The sequence below is a fragment of the Anomaloglossus baeobatrachus genome, chromosome 1 (genome assembly GCF_048569485.1).
Source record: "Anomaloglossus baeobatrachus isolate aAnoBae1 chromosome 1, aAnoBae1.hap1, whole genome shotgun sequence".
NCBI classification, from domain to species: Eukaryota; Metazoa; Chordata; class Amphibia; order Anura; family Aromobatidae; genus Anomaloglossus; species Anomaloglossus baeobatrachus.
Window position 1 is genome coordinate 376,205,684 of NC_134353.1, and position 14,387 is coordinate 376,220,070.

At 43.9% G+C, this 14,387-nt stretch overlaps 1 protein-coding gene across 2 annotated transcripts in view; it reads right to left on the minus strand.

The window, feature by feature from the left end:
- Positions 1–12,753: 12,753 nt before the first annotated feature.
- The window catches only part of CIST1 (colon, intestine and stomach enriched 1), a 165,226-nt gene continuing 163,592 nt past the window's right edge, over positions 12,754–14,387 (minus strand). For both annotated transcript variants that reach the window (XM_075337822.1, XM_075337821.1), the window contains one exon: positions 12,754–13,022. In XM_075337822.1, coding sequence (XP_075193937.1) covers positions 12,975–13,022 — 48 coding nt within the window. In that variant the 3' untranslated portion in view covers positions 12,754–12,974. The remainder of the gene's footprint in view (positions 13,023–14,387) is intronic.

Here is a 14,387-nt window from a genome sequence, read left to right on the forward strand (position 1 = left end):
TGTATCAAAATGGAGACTGATCGTTTGACACATGGTCAGTGTGTCAGTGTGAGGAGGCAGGGTTGTCTCCAGGTAGGAATCCTCTGACACAAGAGAGGATTATCTTGTCCTGACCTGGACCGTGTATACAGATTATGACAACTCTCAAAGGGATCCTCTAAAGGAATTAGAGGATCTGCTTCTTCTGACTGGTGTCAGTGTATAGAGGTTTGTGATACCTCTACAAGGTACTTCTGGAGAGGATTGCATATACTGACCGGGGTCAGGGAGTCAAGACTGAGATTACTCTACTGTGATAATTCTGAAGAAGGGATATCCAAACCCGTGCGGGCATACTGCGGGTGTAATAAACTGAAAACCATGTTCATGTTATGTTCCTGAAGAGCAGTTTATATGTGTTGTGAATAAACACACTGGACTTTTTGAATGAAAGTTTTCCTGCGAGGTACCTCAAAAAGCAAGCTGAGTAACCACATTACAAGGGATTGAAAAAAAATATCCTGTGAAACATTTAGGAATTGCAACCATTTTTTCTACAAAGCCTCTTCATTGCAGGGGCTAAAAAGTAAATGGACAAATTAACTTTACCATAAATAAATTGTTCACTTTTAATACACTGCAGAAAATGTTTTACAGGCAATGACTGCTTGACATTACCAAACACTGGGTTTTCTACTTTGTCATGCTTTGCAGGTTTTCATTGCAGGCAACTTTAGTTCAGCTTGTCTCTGGGTCCTTCTGACTTAAGTTTTGTCTTAAACGGGTTTTTCCACAAACAAAGCAAATTTTATCCTTTTAACTACCCAGCCTGTTTTCATCTTTATGACCAGGCCAATTTTTTTGAATTCTGACCAGTGTCAATTTATGAGGTTATAACTCAGGAATGCTTCGATGGATCCCAGTGATTCCAATGTTTTTTTCGTGACATATTGGACTTCATGATAGTGGTAAATATAGGACAATATTTTTGCATTTATTTGTGAAAAAAAGAACAGGAAATGTGGAGAAAATTTTGCCATTTTCAAACTTTGAATTTTTAAACCCTTAAACCAGACTTACATCACACAAAATAGTTAATAAATAATATTTCCCACATGTCTACTTTATACCACCACAATTTTTGAAACATACGTTTTTATTGTTAGGAAGTTAGAAGGGTTCAAAGTTTATCAGCAATTTCTAATTTTTCCAACAAAATTTCCAACCATTTTTTTAGGGACCACCTCACATAAGAAGTGACTTTGAGAGGCCTAGATGACAGAAAATACCAAAAGTGACACCATCTTATAAACTGAACCCCTCAAAGTACTCCAAATCACACTCAAAAAGTTCATTAACCCTTTAGGAGCTTTGCAGGAACTAAAGCAATGTGGAAGGAAAAAATAATTATTTTTACCATAAAAATGTTGCTTTTAACTCCAAATCTATTATTTTCACAAGGGCAACAGGAGAAAAATGTAGTATACAATTTGTTATTCAATTTCTCCTGAGTACAACAATATGTGGTGTAAATCTACTGTTTGGACACACGGCATGTGTCGGAATGGAAGAAGCGCCATTTGACTTTTTGAACGCAAAGTTGTCTGGTATCGTTATTGGACATCATATAGAGTTTGGAGAGCCGACGATGTGCCTAAACAGTGGAGCTCCCCCACAAGTGACCCCATTTTGGAAATTAGACCCCCTCAAGGAATTTATATAGATATTTGGTGAGCACCTTAAATCCACAGGTACTTCACAGAATTTTATAAAGTTGAGCCGTGAAAATGAAAAAATACATTTTTAACCACAAAAATGTTGCTTTAGACCCAATTTTTTCAAATTTATAATGCCCCATACAATTTCTACTGAGTACAATAATACCTCATATGTAGTCTAAAACTGCTTGTGAGACACAGTATAAAGTTAAAAAGGGAAGGAGTGCCATATTTAAGTTCAGATATAGTTTGAATGGTTTACTGATGCCATGTCACATTGGCAAAGCCCCAAGGTGCCTAAACAGTGGAGCTTCCCCACAAGTGACCACCATTTGTAAATTTGACCCCTCAAATTCACTAGGGTAAGGAGATAATGGCCCATACAAGTGGTTGTGCAATTTCTCCTGAGTGCGCCAATGCCCCAATATGTGGTCAAAAACTACTTTTGAATAGGTGAAACAAAAGACCCATAGTGTGTTACACAATTTTTCCTGAACATGGCAATACCCTACATGTGATTGTACAGTATTGTGTGGCCGCACCATGGGATTCAGAAGGGGAGGAGCGCCATTGGAGCACAGATTTTCCTGGAATAGTTTACAGACTCCATTTGCAGAGTCCCTAAATGTCAGAAAAGAAGAAACCCCCTAAAGTGACAAAGTTTTAGAAATTACACCTCTCTGGGATTTCATCTACAGGTGTAGTGACGATTTAGTCTCTGGAAAAAAAAACATGGTGTCAAACGCAGTGAATGTTGCAGAATTAAAAATAAATTGCAAATAAGCACTTGTTAGCCCAATACATTGTAGTGCCCATACATTGTGTCCAACTCCTGCTTTTGGAAACTTGCACCCTGTAAATTTAGCAGGCTCTCCTCACTACAACAATGCCAAACATGTGGACACCACTTTTAATATTGGTATTATCCCGCCTTTTAATGCTGGACAAACTACTTTGGTCATTATGAATTGTACTGAGCAGCAGGGGACCCAATTGATTAACAATGAGTTTAGCGAAGACCTTGATGTCGACGTTTGTTAGTGAAATGGGGCTATAATTAATGCACAAGGAAGAATCCTTCCCAGACTTAGGGATGACTGTATTATTTGCTTCGAGCGTTTAGGGAATGAAAGGGCAATTATCAGAAATGGTATTGAAGGTTTTGGTGAATAATGTCAATTTGGCCAAAAGCAATTTATAAAATTTTGCTGTGAACCCGCCAGGTCCTGGGCACTTACTGTTTGCTAATGTGTAAATGGTACAGTGAATCTCCTGTTCTGTGAGCGGATAGTCTGGTAAGGAGGACTCTTCACATACAGGGGGGGATGGAGAGTCCTGTCATCATAGGTTGCCTGAAAGTCTACCGGGATATATCCGCCAGTGGGCCTCAAAGGTTATAGAGCGTGTTATAGTAGTCTCAAAAATAATTTCTTTATGAACGTGGGTGGAATTTCCTGAAGGGGACTTAATTGTGGGGTTAAATGTTAAGGGTAAGCAGGAGTTAAGGAATCTGGCCAGGGCCCTTGCTAGTTTATTAGAGTACTCATATAGAAATTTCTGTGAGCGATCTCTATGACAGGTCGATGCCGAGTCCAGAAGGGAACTCAGATGCGTTTGGGCTTTAAAAGATCCACAAGAATTTGTGGATCTAGGTTTTATTTGTGATCTAGTTCTAAATGGTGGATAATAGATAATAATCAATCCATGTTAAAAACTCTGTTTTTCTTGATTCTAGTATTCTTTGAGCCTCTTGATCCAAGAAAGAGTTCACAATCATAACATATATAAACCAAATACTGTTCAGAATTTTCAACAATTAACACTGAACAACTTGAAGGTGAGGGTAAACCTGAGCATAGAGGAGGAAGTCCCTGTGCATTAAGTCAGCCTTAATAATAGTATGTATGCACTTATATAGCTCCATTAATTCCAGGGCACTTTATATACATTGGTAACACTTTCCCCATTGGGGCTCACATCCCTATCAGTATGTATTTCGAGTGTGGGAGGAAATCAGAGTACACGGAGGAAAGCCGCGCAAACACGGGAAGAACATACAAATTCCTTGCAGATGTTGTCCTTGGTGAGATTTTAACTCAGGACCCCAGCGCTGCAAGACTGTAGGGCTGCCGGTGTGAAAGACTGGTAGCAATTAGGTGTTTCCTTTTATATCGGATTCAGGAACTGAAAAGTAGATTGAAGGAGCTGTAGGGGACTTTGTTGAAAAGCGTTAAGATCTTTAATTCCTTGCTACCCGTTGGTCAAAAGTAGGTCTTCTTTCTCAATGGATTCCTCCCTGGGAAGGGGTACTGTGAAGGTTCATTCTGGCAGATTGTAGGCAGGTACAGGGCTCAAGAAAATTATGGTAGATCAGATGGTGATCATAGCGTTAGAAAGGTGGAACTTCTTTGTACTTGTATTTGGAATGGATACCCCCAGGAGTATATGATGTTTTTCTCACATAGAATCCCAAGGATTGGTCTCAGAGCCTTCCTTTTAGCGAGTGAGAGATCTAAGAGAGGTTCTAGAGGGCTCTCATCAAAGTTGATAGCCTCTTTTTCCAGAGCCTTGTGCATAATAGCCTCCTTAAGTTGAAAAAAGTGGAACCTACAAATAACGTCCCCTCTTAGGTCCATTTTTTTGGGGCCAAGTGTGCAATGGGCTATGTCCATTTCAATATGGGTTACAGCGGGATGCTCCAGGAGGGAATTAAAGATATCTTGGGGGGCAGGCATCAGTTCCTGTGTCCCAATGGTCTCAGGTAGGCCACAAAGTCTAATATTATTTCTCCTGTTTCTGTTCTCACCATCATCCACCATATTAACCCCTTCAGCCCCCGGGCACTTTCCGTTTTTGCGTTTTTGTTTTTTGCTCCTTTTCTTCCGAGAGCCGTAACTTTTTTATTATTCCGTCAATCTTGCCATATGAGGGCTTGTTTTTTGCAAGACGAGTTGTACTTTTAAATGAAATCATAGGTTTTACCATATAGTGTACTGGAAAACAGCAAAAAAATTCCAAGTGTGGAAAAACTGCAAAAAAAATGTGATCGCACAATAGTTTTTGGGATGTTTTATTCACCGTGTTCACTATATGGTAAAACTGATGTATCTATGTGATGCCACAGGTCGGTGCGAGTTTGTAGACACCAAACATGTATAGGTTTACTTGTATCTAAGGGGTTAAAAAAAATTCACAAGTTTGTCCAATAAAAGGGGCACACGTTTTGCACCATTTTCCGAAACACGTAGCGTTCTAATTTTTCGGGATCTATGGCTCAGTGATGGCTTATTTTTTGCATCTCGAGCTAACATTTTTAATGGTACCTTTTTGCGCAGATGCTATGTTTTGATCGCCTGTTATTGCATTTTGCGGAAAACATGCGGCAACCAAAAAACGTAATTTTGGTGTTTGGAATTTTTTTGCCACTACGCCGTTTACTAATCAGATTAATTGATTTTATATTTTGATAGATAGGGCATTTCTGAACGCGGCGATACCAAATATGTGTATATTTATTTTTTTTTAACCCTTTAATTTTCAATGCGGTGAAAGGGGGGTGATTTGAACTTTTAGGTGTTTTTTTTTTTTTTATTATTATTTAAAACTTTTTTTTACTTTTTTTTTTTTATTTTACTAGTCCCCCTAGGAGGCTATAGCGATCAGCAATCCGATCGCTCTTATCTATGTGCTGATCACAGCTATACAGCTGTAAACAGCAGATTCAGTCACTTCCAGTTTCCCTCTGCTCCGTGCCGAGGAAAAACGAAAGTGAAACTTCGTAGCTGCAGGCGTCATCACATGACCCTGTGCTACGATGGCAACCACTGAACATCACGTGATCACTCACGTGACTTCCGGTGGGGGCGGCGGTAAGTAAAAACATGGCCGTGCGCATATAGATCTCGCTGCCAGACTTTGGCAGCGAGATTTAAGGGGTTAAATGTTGCGAGTGGAAGCGATTTCACTCGCAACATGCAGGCACACATGTCAGCTGTTGAAAACAGCTGATATGTGTGCTGACCGCAGCCGCCTGCCCGCGGCAGGGGGCGGGGCTTAACGGGACACAATCCTTGACGGATAGATCCGTCCAAGGTCATGAAGGGGTTAAATAGTAGATGGATATGCTGAGAATGTTAATCAATTAGTTGTGTTTTTTTTGCTGTGTATATGTCTTGGGTAGAAGACTCTAAAGCCCACTTTACACGTTGCAATTAGTTGTACAATCGCATTTGCGATGTGATACGCCCAGGTTGCATACGGGATCTTATGAGATTTCACGTTGGTCGTTCATTTGCTGTCACACGAGCGTTAGTAGTCTATGTTAAATTGATCAATGTTATGTGCGATCCTTTAGATCATGTGTTCTGTGACGTATGCATTGGGCACCTTTTTTTTTTTTTATTTATTGACTTGCCAAGCGTGTGTAATGTGTAGGGATGTGTTTTTACTATGTCATCTGCCATTCAGCTCTGCTACATGGCCGCTGACAGCAGACACAGACAGCCATGTAGCAGAGCTGAATGGCAGATGACAGCAGACACAGACAGAGCCGCACTGTCAGAATGAACTCGGGTGAACTTCACCCGACTTCATTGTCATGCTGCGGCTCTGTCTGTGTCGCGTCCTGATTAGCGGTCACCAGTGAAGGACTCACCGGTGACCGCTAATCTCCTAAGTTACTGAAGTTAGCAGCCCTCTCTCATACTCACCAATCCCCGATCCCCGGCGCTGCACGGCGTTCACACTGCTCCGGCGGCTTTTACTGTTTTGAAAAAGCCGGCCGCCCATTAAACAATTTCGTATTCCCTTCTTTCCCCGCCCACCGGCGCCTATGATTGGTTACAGTGAGACACGCCCCCACTCTGAGTGACAGGTGTCACACTGCACCCAATCACAGCAGCCGGTGGGCGGGTCTATACTGTGTAGTGAAATAAATAATTAAATAATTAAAAAAAACGGCGTGCGGTTCCCCCCAATTTTAAAACCAGCCAGATAAAGCCATACGGCTGAAGGCTGGTATTCTCAGGATGGGGAGCTCCACGTTATGGGGAGCCCCCCAGCCTAACAATATCAGCCAACAGCCGCCCAGAATTGCCGCATACATTATATGCGACAGTTCTGGGACTGTACCCGGCTCTTCCCGATTTGCCCTGGTGCGTTGGCAAATCGGGGTAATAAGGAGTTATTGGCAGCCCATAGCTGCCAATAAGTCCTAGATTAATCATGTCAGGCGTCTATGAGACACCCTCCATGATTAATCTGTAAATTACAGTAAATAAACACACACACCCGAAAAAATCCTTTATTAGAAATAAAAACGCAAACATATACCCTGGTTCACCACTGTAATCAGCCCCAAAAAGCCCTCCTTGTCCGGCGTACTCCAGGATGCTCCAGCGTCGCTTCCAGCGCTGCTGCATGGAGGTGACCGGAGCTGCAGCAGACACAGCCGCTCCGGTCACCTCCACGCAGGTAATGAAGACAGCCGCGCGATCAGCTGCTGTCACTGAGGTTACCCGCTGTCACTGGATCCAGCGGTGGCCGCGGGTAACCTCAGTGACAGCTCAGCTGATCGCGCTACTCACCGCCGCTCCTATCACCTCCACGCAGCAACTGAGGTGAGTAGCGCGATCAGCTGAGCTGTCACTGAGGTTATCCGCGGCCACCGCTGGATCCAGTGACAGCGGGTAACCTCAGTGACAGCAGCTGATCGCGCGGCTGTCTTCATTACCTGCGTGGAGGTGACCGGAGCGGCTGTGTCTGCTGCAGCTCCGGTCACCTCCATGCAGCAGCGCTGGAAGCGACGCTGGAGCATCCTGGAGTACGCCGGACAAGGAGGGCTTTTTGGGGCTGATTAAAGTGGTGAACCAGGGTATATGTTTGTGTTTTTATTTCTAATAAAGGATTTTTTCGGGTGTGTGTGTTTATTTACTGTAATTTACAGATTAATCATGGAGGGTGTCTCATAGACGCCTGACATGATTAATCTAGGACTTATTGGCAGCTATGGGCTGCCAATAACTCCTTATTACCCCGATTTGCCAACGCACCAGGGCAAATCGGGAAGAGCCGGGTACAGTCCCAGAACTGTCGCATATAATGTATGCGGCAATTCTGGGCGGCTGTTGGCTGATATTGTTAGGCTGGGGGGCTTCCCATAATGTGGAGCTCCCCATCCTGAGAATACCAGCCTTCAGCCGTATGGCTTTATCTGGCTGGTTTTAAAATTGGGGGGAACCGCACGCCGTTTTTTTTAATTATTTAATTATTTATTTCACTACACAGTATAGACACGCCCACCGGCTGCTGTGATTGGGTGCAGTGTGACACCTGTCACTCAGCGTGGGGGGCGTGTCTCACTGCAACCAATCACAGGCGCCGGTGGGCGGGTAAAGCAGGGAATACGAGATTGTTTAATGGGCGGCCGGCTTTTTCAAAACAGTAAAAGCCGCCGGAGCAGTGTGAATGCCGTGCAGCGCCGGGGATCGGGGATCGGTGAGTATATGAGAGAGGGGGATAGACTGACATGGACAGAGAGTGAGGGACAGAGATAGTGACCGACTGACAGAGATTAGTGACTGACAGACATTGTGAGGCGCTTCAGAACGCAGCTTTTCAGCTGCGCTCTGAAGCGGACCTTTTTTAAGCTGCGGTGCAGAGCGCACACCTGCGCACATAGCATCAGACACCAAAATCGTATGAGGGATGTCACACACTACAATTGACTAGGTTCGTGCAACAAAACGCTCAATTCTAGAGAATGATGCGATGTGTTTGCGATCAACGGTTTTGCGTTCAATCCTGATCGCAGGTAGATGTCACACGCAGATACCTCACAAACGATGCCGGATGTGCATCACTTACAACTTGACCCCAACGACGGATTGTGAGATATATTGAAGCGTGTGTAGCGGGCTTAAAGCCTGTACTGTATTGTTAAGCAAGTTTATGTCCTCCCTATGGCCACCTTCACACGCACGTGCCTCCGGTACGTGTTAGGTCCGTTCCTGCATGTACCGGAGACACGGGCACACGTACTCCAATGTTAATCAATGTACTCAGTTACACGTTCATTTTTCCATACGGAGCGTGTGTCCGTGTGCATGATACGTTTGTTTGTGTTTAAAATATTTTTTATTTTGAAAATTTGTGGGGAAGTACAAATTTGAAGGAGTTGTATTGTCATTGCATTAATCATTCTTATGTTCTATAATCTTACCATTTAAGTACTATAAAAATGGGAAATGGAGTAAGGATAGGAAGAGGAGTATGGGGTTGAGGACAGAAGTGAATTTTTATTGGGGAAACTGGGAAGAGGGGGAAGGAAAAAGGGAGGGAAACTGGGAAAGGGAGAACATCTAATAAGTTGGTTGCAATATGAGAGAGAATATGAGGATTAAACATATACAACAGTTATAATTGAGAACTATGAAATATTTCACATTTGTCAACGTCTAGAGGATTTCAATATTATAAGAAAACTCAAGCTAAAGGCTAAATAATAAGATGAACACAAAGACAACCACATCTTAGAATTCAATTAGTAGGATCATCTGATCTCATGTAACGCCTTGGCGGTATTGATTCCATGGATTCCACTGCCGGAAATATTTAGGGAAATTATTGTTAATAGTGGCATAATGTTTCTCAAAATTGTTGTGTTGGGCTAATGCTTCAATAAGTTGTGTAATAGATGGAAGGAGGGGATTTTTTCAGTTGGCTGCAATAAGGGATCTGGTGGTGAGGAAGATGTGGATAATAACAAATTTGAAGGATGGATGAATCTGGTCAAGGTCTAGAGAGAGGAGAGCTAATTGGGGGGTAATAACTATGTTGGAATGGGTGATTTGATTAATTAGTTTGGATATTTCTATCCAGAGGTTTTTTAATATTGGGCAATCCCAGAAAATGTGCAGTAGGCTACCGGTGCCGTTACAGTTCCTCCAGCATGAGGAGGAGTTGTTTTTATTAATTTGGTGGAGCCTGAGTGGAGTAAAATACTATCGGGTGAGAAGTTTGTAGTGGGATTCTAAAAGAGAAGAGCAAATAGTTATTAGTTATAGAGGAATTTGTTGCTTTTAAACCGATCTGCCAATTCTCTTCAGAAAAAGATTGTTTTAGGTCCTTCTCCCAATCCAGCATGTATTTCAGTTTCTCGAAATTTAGATCTTCTATTAAATGTTGATATATTTTTTGGTTTTTCCAAATAGGCACACTATTTGGGTTGCAGAATAATGTATCAATTATCTCTGGGAGGGGATTGTTATTATTAAGGATTTTATGCATGGAATGATACATTTGTTTGTGCGTTAACCACAGAAGCATTCATCAGCAAGAGAAAAAATCCAGCATCAGGACGGAGATATAAATATAAAACTTAGAAATTTATTGGGATCCGTTAAAAAACGTGAGTGCAGTGGGGAACACAGGGACACAGGGGAACAGGTGCTATCCTATTTATATTTATATCTCCGTCCTGATGCTGGATTTTTTTTCTTGCTGATGAATGTTCCTCCTGCCCAGGCCAGGGCGTCTCCGTGCATCGGTGGTGGTATCCTGGTGTGAAGAGGGGTGAGCTGAATATTTTCTCTTTTCCCTAGTTCATATAACCACAGAAGCATGTCCGTTTTTCTCACGGAACACGCACACACGTACCCATTAAACTCAATGGGTCCGTGAGCACACATACGTGACACGGATGCAACTCCGTATAGTCCGTGTCCGGTTTTTTTTGCAAATATGGCAATGATTGTATCATTTTGGAACAGGTGCATGTGATTAGAAAAGGTCCCTAGGAAATCACATTTATCTTGCAGGACACAGTGAGGGTGAGTGAATTGAACACACCAGCAACATATTAATCCATTCATTACATGACTTTTTCCTGCTACACGTACTAGCAAAACTGATGGCATACGGATTACATACGGACTACAAACATGGACACACGCGCATCTCATACAGACATATGGATAACACACGTGTCGCGGGCGGAGAGGGGTTTTTGGGGAACGCCGCTCACCTGGGGAATCTCTGGCGCTCGGGTCCGGTGCTTCTGCTCCTTGGTGGCTCGAGTATGGGGCCGGACCCGGGGGCTCGAGCAGCGCCTCCTCACCCACGAGTGAAAAGGGGGAGGTTTGGTGGTGGGATGTCGGTTGTGTTGCCACCCACGGGGTTGTGGCGATGGCGGAGAGCAGCTGAGGTGTTGGCCCCTCCGTGGGTAGGGGCTGTTGGTCCCGGGGCCCCGGTTGGGGGGTGTTAGTGAGTAGGGAATAGGTGCAGGTGCCGATGCGGGGAGGCAGCGCGGATGCGGGGCAGCGGTGCAGCGCTGTGCCGGATGGCACTGGTGTACTCACTCAGATAGTCAATGACAGAGTCTCTGGTAAACCAAACGGCTGGATGGACGGGGCCCACAGTCGGCTGCGGCTTCTTCACTCTCCCCGGATGGGTTGGTGGCGGCTGTCTTTCCCTGCACCTGTGTGTAAGTGTTTGACCCCTATGGATTCCCACGGGTGGTCCGCTCCCCGACTTGTACGTGTCGGGAGAGCCCGTTTTGCCTGCAGGCGCTGGCCCTTGGATCTCTGGCCGTTGGCAGTGGCTCTTATCCGGACGGGTTGGGCTGTTGCCTTCTGACGGGACTTGGGTGGGAATGAACCCCTGAGGTCCAGACCACAATCACCGAATTTGACCATTACAGCGGCTTCCGAGCCCAGTCGGCGTCTGAGTAACCTGCTTTGGTGCTTAGCTTCCCTCTGTTCCCCGGTTCGGTACCGGCGGGCCACCGCGGACGTCCACTAACACCTGCAGACGGCCACCACCGTCTGCCGACCTTGCTGACGGTGCCTGGGCTCCGACCCAGACACACACAATCTCTCCACTTCAACCTCCAACTCTATTGCACTTGAACTCCAAACTCTAACTAACTGTTTTTCCTGCCTCCAGGCCTGTGAATTCCTCAGTGGGTGGGGCCAACCACCTGGCTCCGCCCCACCTGGTGTGGACATCAGACCCTGGAGGAGGCAACAAGGGTTTTTGTTTGACGGATGGTCCCTACCAGGGAAGGGGGTATGTATGTGTGTGATGGTGTTCTGTGACCCCTGGGGTCCAGGGCGTCACACACGCATCACACACGGAGCCAGAAAACGGACGTTAAAAACGCAACATGGACATGAAATATGGTATGCATAAGACGTACGTGATTTACACGCACATGTGAAGGGGGACTAAGAGAGTGTATTTCTGTTTTGTAAACAGCCTCTATGTAAGTGATATAGCCTTCCATATCTGTCTTAGTCTGAGTATCGCCCATTTCTAAGTGCAGATCTGAAATGGGTCCTTTTAAAGACAAGGTCCCACCCTGAGATTAACACCCTGCATCAGTCTGCCATGATTACAAATTCTGGCCCTGTGTTATAGGGAAAGATAATTCTGGTTCACTGATAAGTGAATAATTCTGATAAGTGATAATTCTGGTTCACAAATAAGTCTGGTTCACTGACCCCATGGGTGCCCCCATGAAACCGCCATGGAAGCGCACATGAGGCACTCAGGAAAAAGCTCAGGGCTTGCAGTGCACTGTGTAAGGTCAGCAGTCTACAATGGCGAAGGTTCCCAAGCTTGAGCTGCTATAGGGGGGAGGGAGAGGAGTGCTTCCTGCCTAAGTCTCTGGCCCTGTGTGTTTCTCCCATGTCAGTCACTACAAGACCTGTAGAATGCCCAGGAGAAGGCACATGACCTTCCGACCCAGCCTGGAGCTACTGATGTTGCGGTACCTGTGATTACTGACTTTGTGCCGCTGCATGAGAGGATGAGGGAGTATGCTCTTTTGTAGCATCCAGGGCCACGTGCATACTTTCCGCACCCATCATGACAGGCCGCATGGAGTGTCTAGAAGAAGGTGCAAGATATTGCTTGATGTCGGGATTTGTATGGCACTGAGTGGTATCTGGGATCACAGGTCTGCTTTCCCCTTCATTTGGCTAAGTAAAAGGGCTAATGAACATTGTTGAATGGCGACAAGGGCTGAATTCCAGACTATCTTTGGGTTTTTGCTGCTATGACGGTTTATTTTCTTCTTCAAGTGTATCATTAAACAAAAGCTGTGTACATCCAAATTATTCAATTAATTTTACTGAGAACATTATTAAAATTATTCTGTACTTCTTTGTTGTGAGAATTCAATAGGCAGAATCAAAAATGTATTAAAAAAACAGTTGTATTTTATAGTAGCAATGTGGCTTTGCACTAAACAAGCAAGTAGTCATAATAATATCCTTTTTATTTTGGCGGGTATCGTGCAAATGGAGCTTCTTCAGTCATGCCATTCTGTAAAATAAAAAATATAAGAATTAAAGCAAATGCTTAATCAAAAAAACATTATTATGATTATGGCAAGCTTGCATGGTCTTGTTATTTATGGAAGACAGAAAGTTGCATATGGCTGGGACATATTGTTTTGAAATATCCCACCTATAACCACAAATGGCAATATGAACCTTATCATGCATGAAGATGCCGACAATTTGACTCATTTTGCTTGTTTATGATCATTTCAAAATGTAAATACACCTTACTACCTTAAACAGAATTTACACTTTTGCAATTTAAAAAAAAAAGTCTGATTAGAATATCTGCAAATCACTGAGCAATTTCCCTACAAAAAAACGCTGTCTAAGGCTACTTTCACACATCCGGTTTGAGCCCTGCGGCTCAATCCGGCTGTGAAAACTATGCAACGGATGCGGTGAAAACACCGCATCCTTTGCATAAGTTTTTACATGCGGCCGGTCCGGTTTTTTCCGGTTGCGGCATGCTACTGAGCATGCGCAGTGGAAAATACCGCATGCGGCGACCGGATGCGGTTTTTTCCGCATCGCGCCGCATCCGGCCTCCATAGGGATGCATTGAAAAATGCGCCGCAGCGGCCGGATGTGGCGCGATGCGGTGTTTTTTGCCGGAGCAAAAAACGTTGCAGGGAACGTTCGATCCGGCCGCCGCATCGGCTACATCTGCCGCATGCGGCAAAAACCGGACCGAACGCAAGCCCCTGCGGCACAATGCGGCACTAATGTAAGTCAATGCAAAAAAAACCGCAATCGGCGTTACAAAAGCCGGTTGCGGTTTTTCTGCAGAACGCCGTATTGTGCCGCAGAGCAAAAATCCGGATGTGTGAAAGTACCCTTACATTTCTAGCAAAGTGGATGGTAGTTATAGAAATCTTATGCCCACTGTGTTTTTTTTACGCTGCGTAAATTGTGATGCAGTGCATTTTTCAAATCCGCAACATGACAATTTCTCTTGTGAGTACGATGTTTTATGTGCAGATTTTCCCAACAGAACTGAATTAGATGCAAAGAATCCATAATTAAAAACCCATATTAATTTTTAATGCATATCGGCTGCAGAAACACACTAAAAATACATGTATTTCACATATGGCTGTATCATTATAGTGTTTTATCAAAGCCAAATACCAGGAAGGATCGAAAACTAAGCAGCTTTAATTAAAACATGACATACCAAAAAGAGACAATAAATGTAACACCAAAACACGATAAAATGTATATAAAAATGCACTCAAAAACACTTTGTAAAAAATGCAAGTAATCTAAGTTTACCTAATAGTTTCAGAAATCTGTAGAAAATCTGCAACATCAAAAACTGATGATACTCATGAGAATGTATACCTCC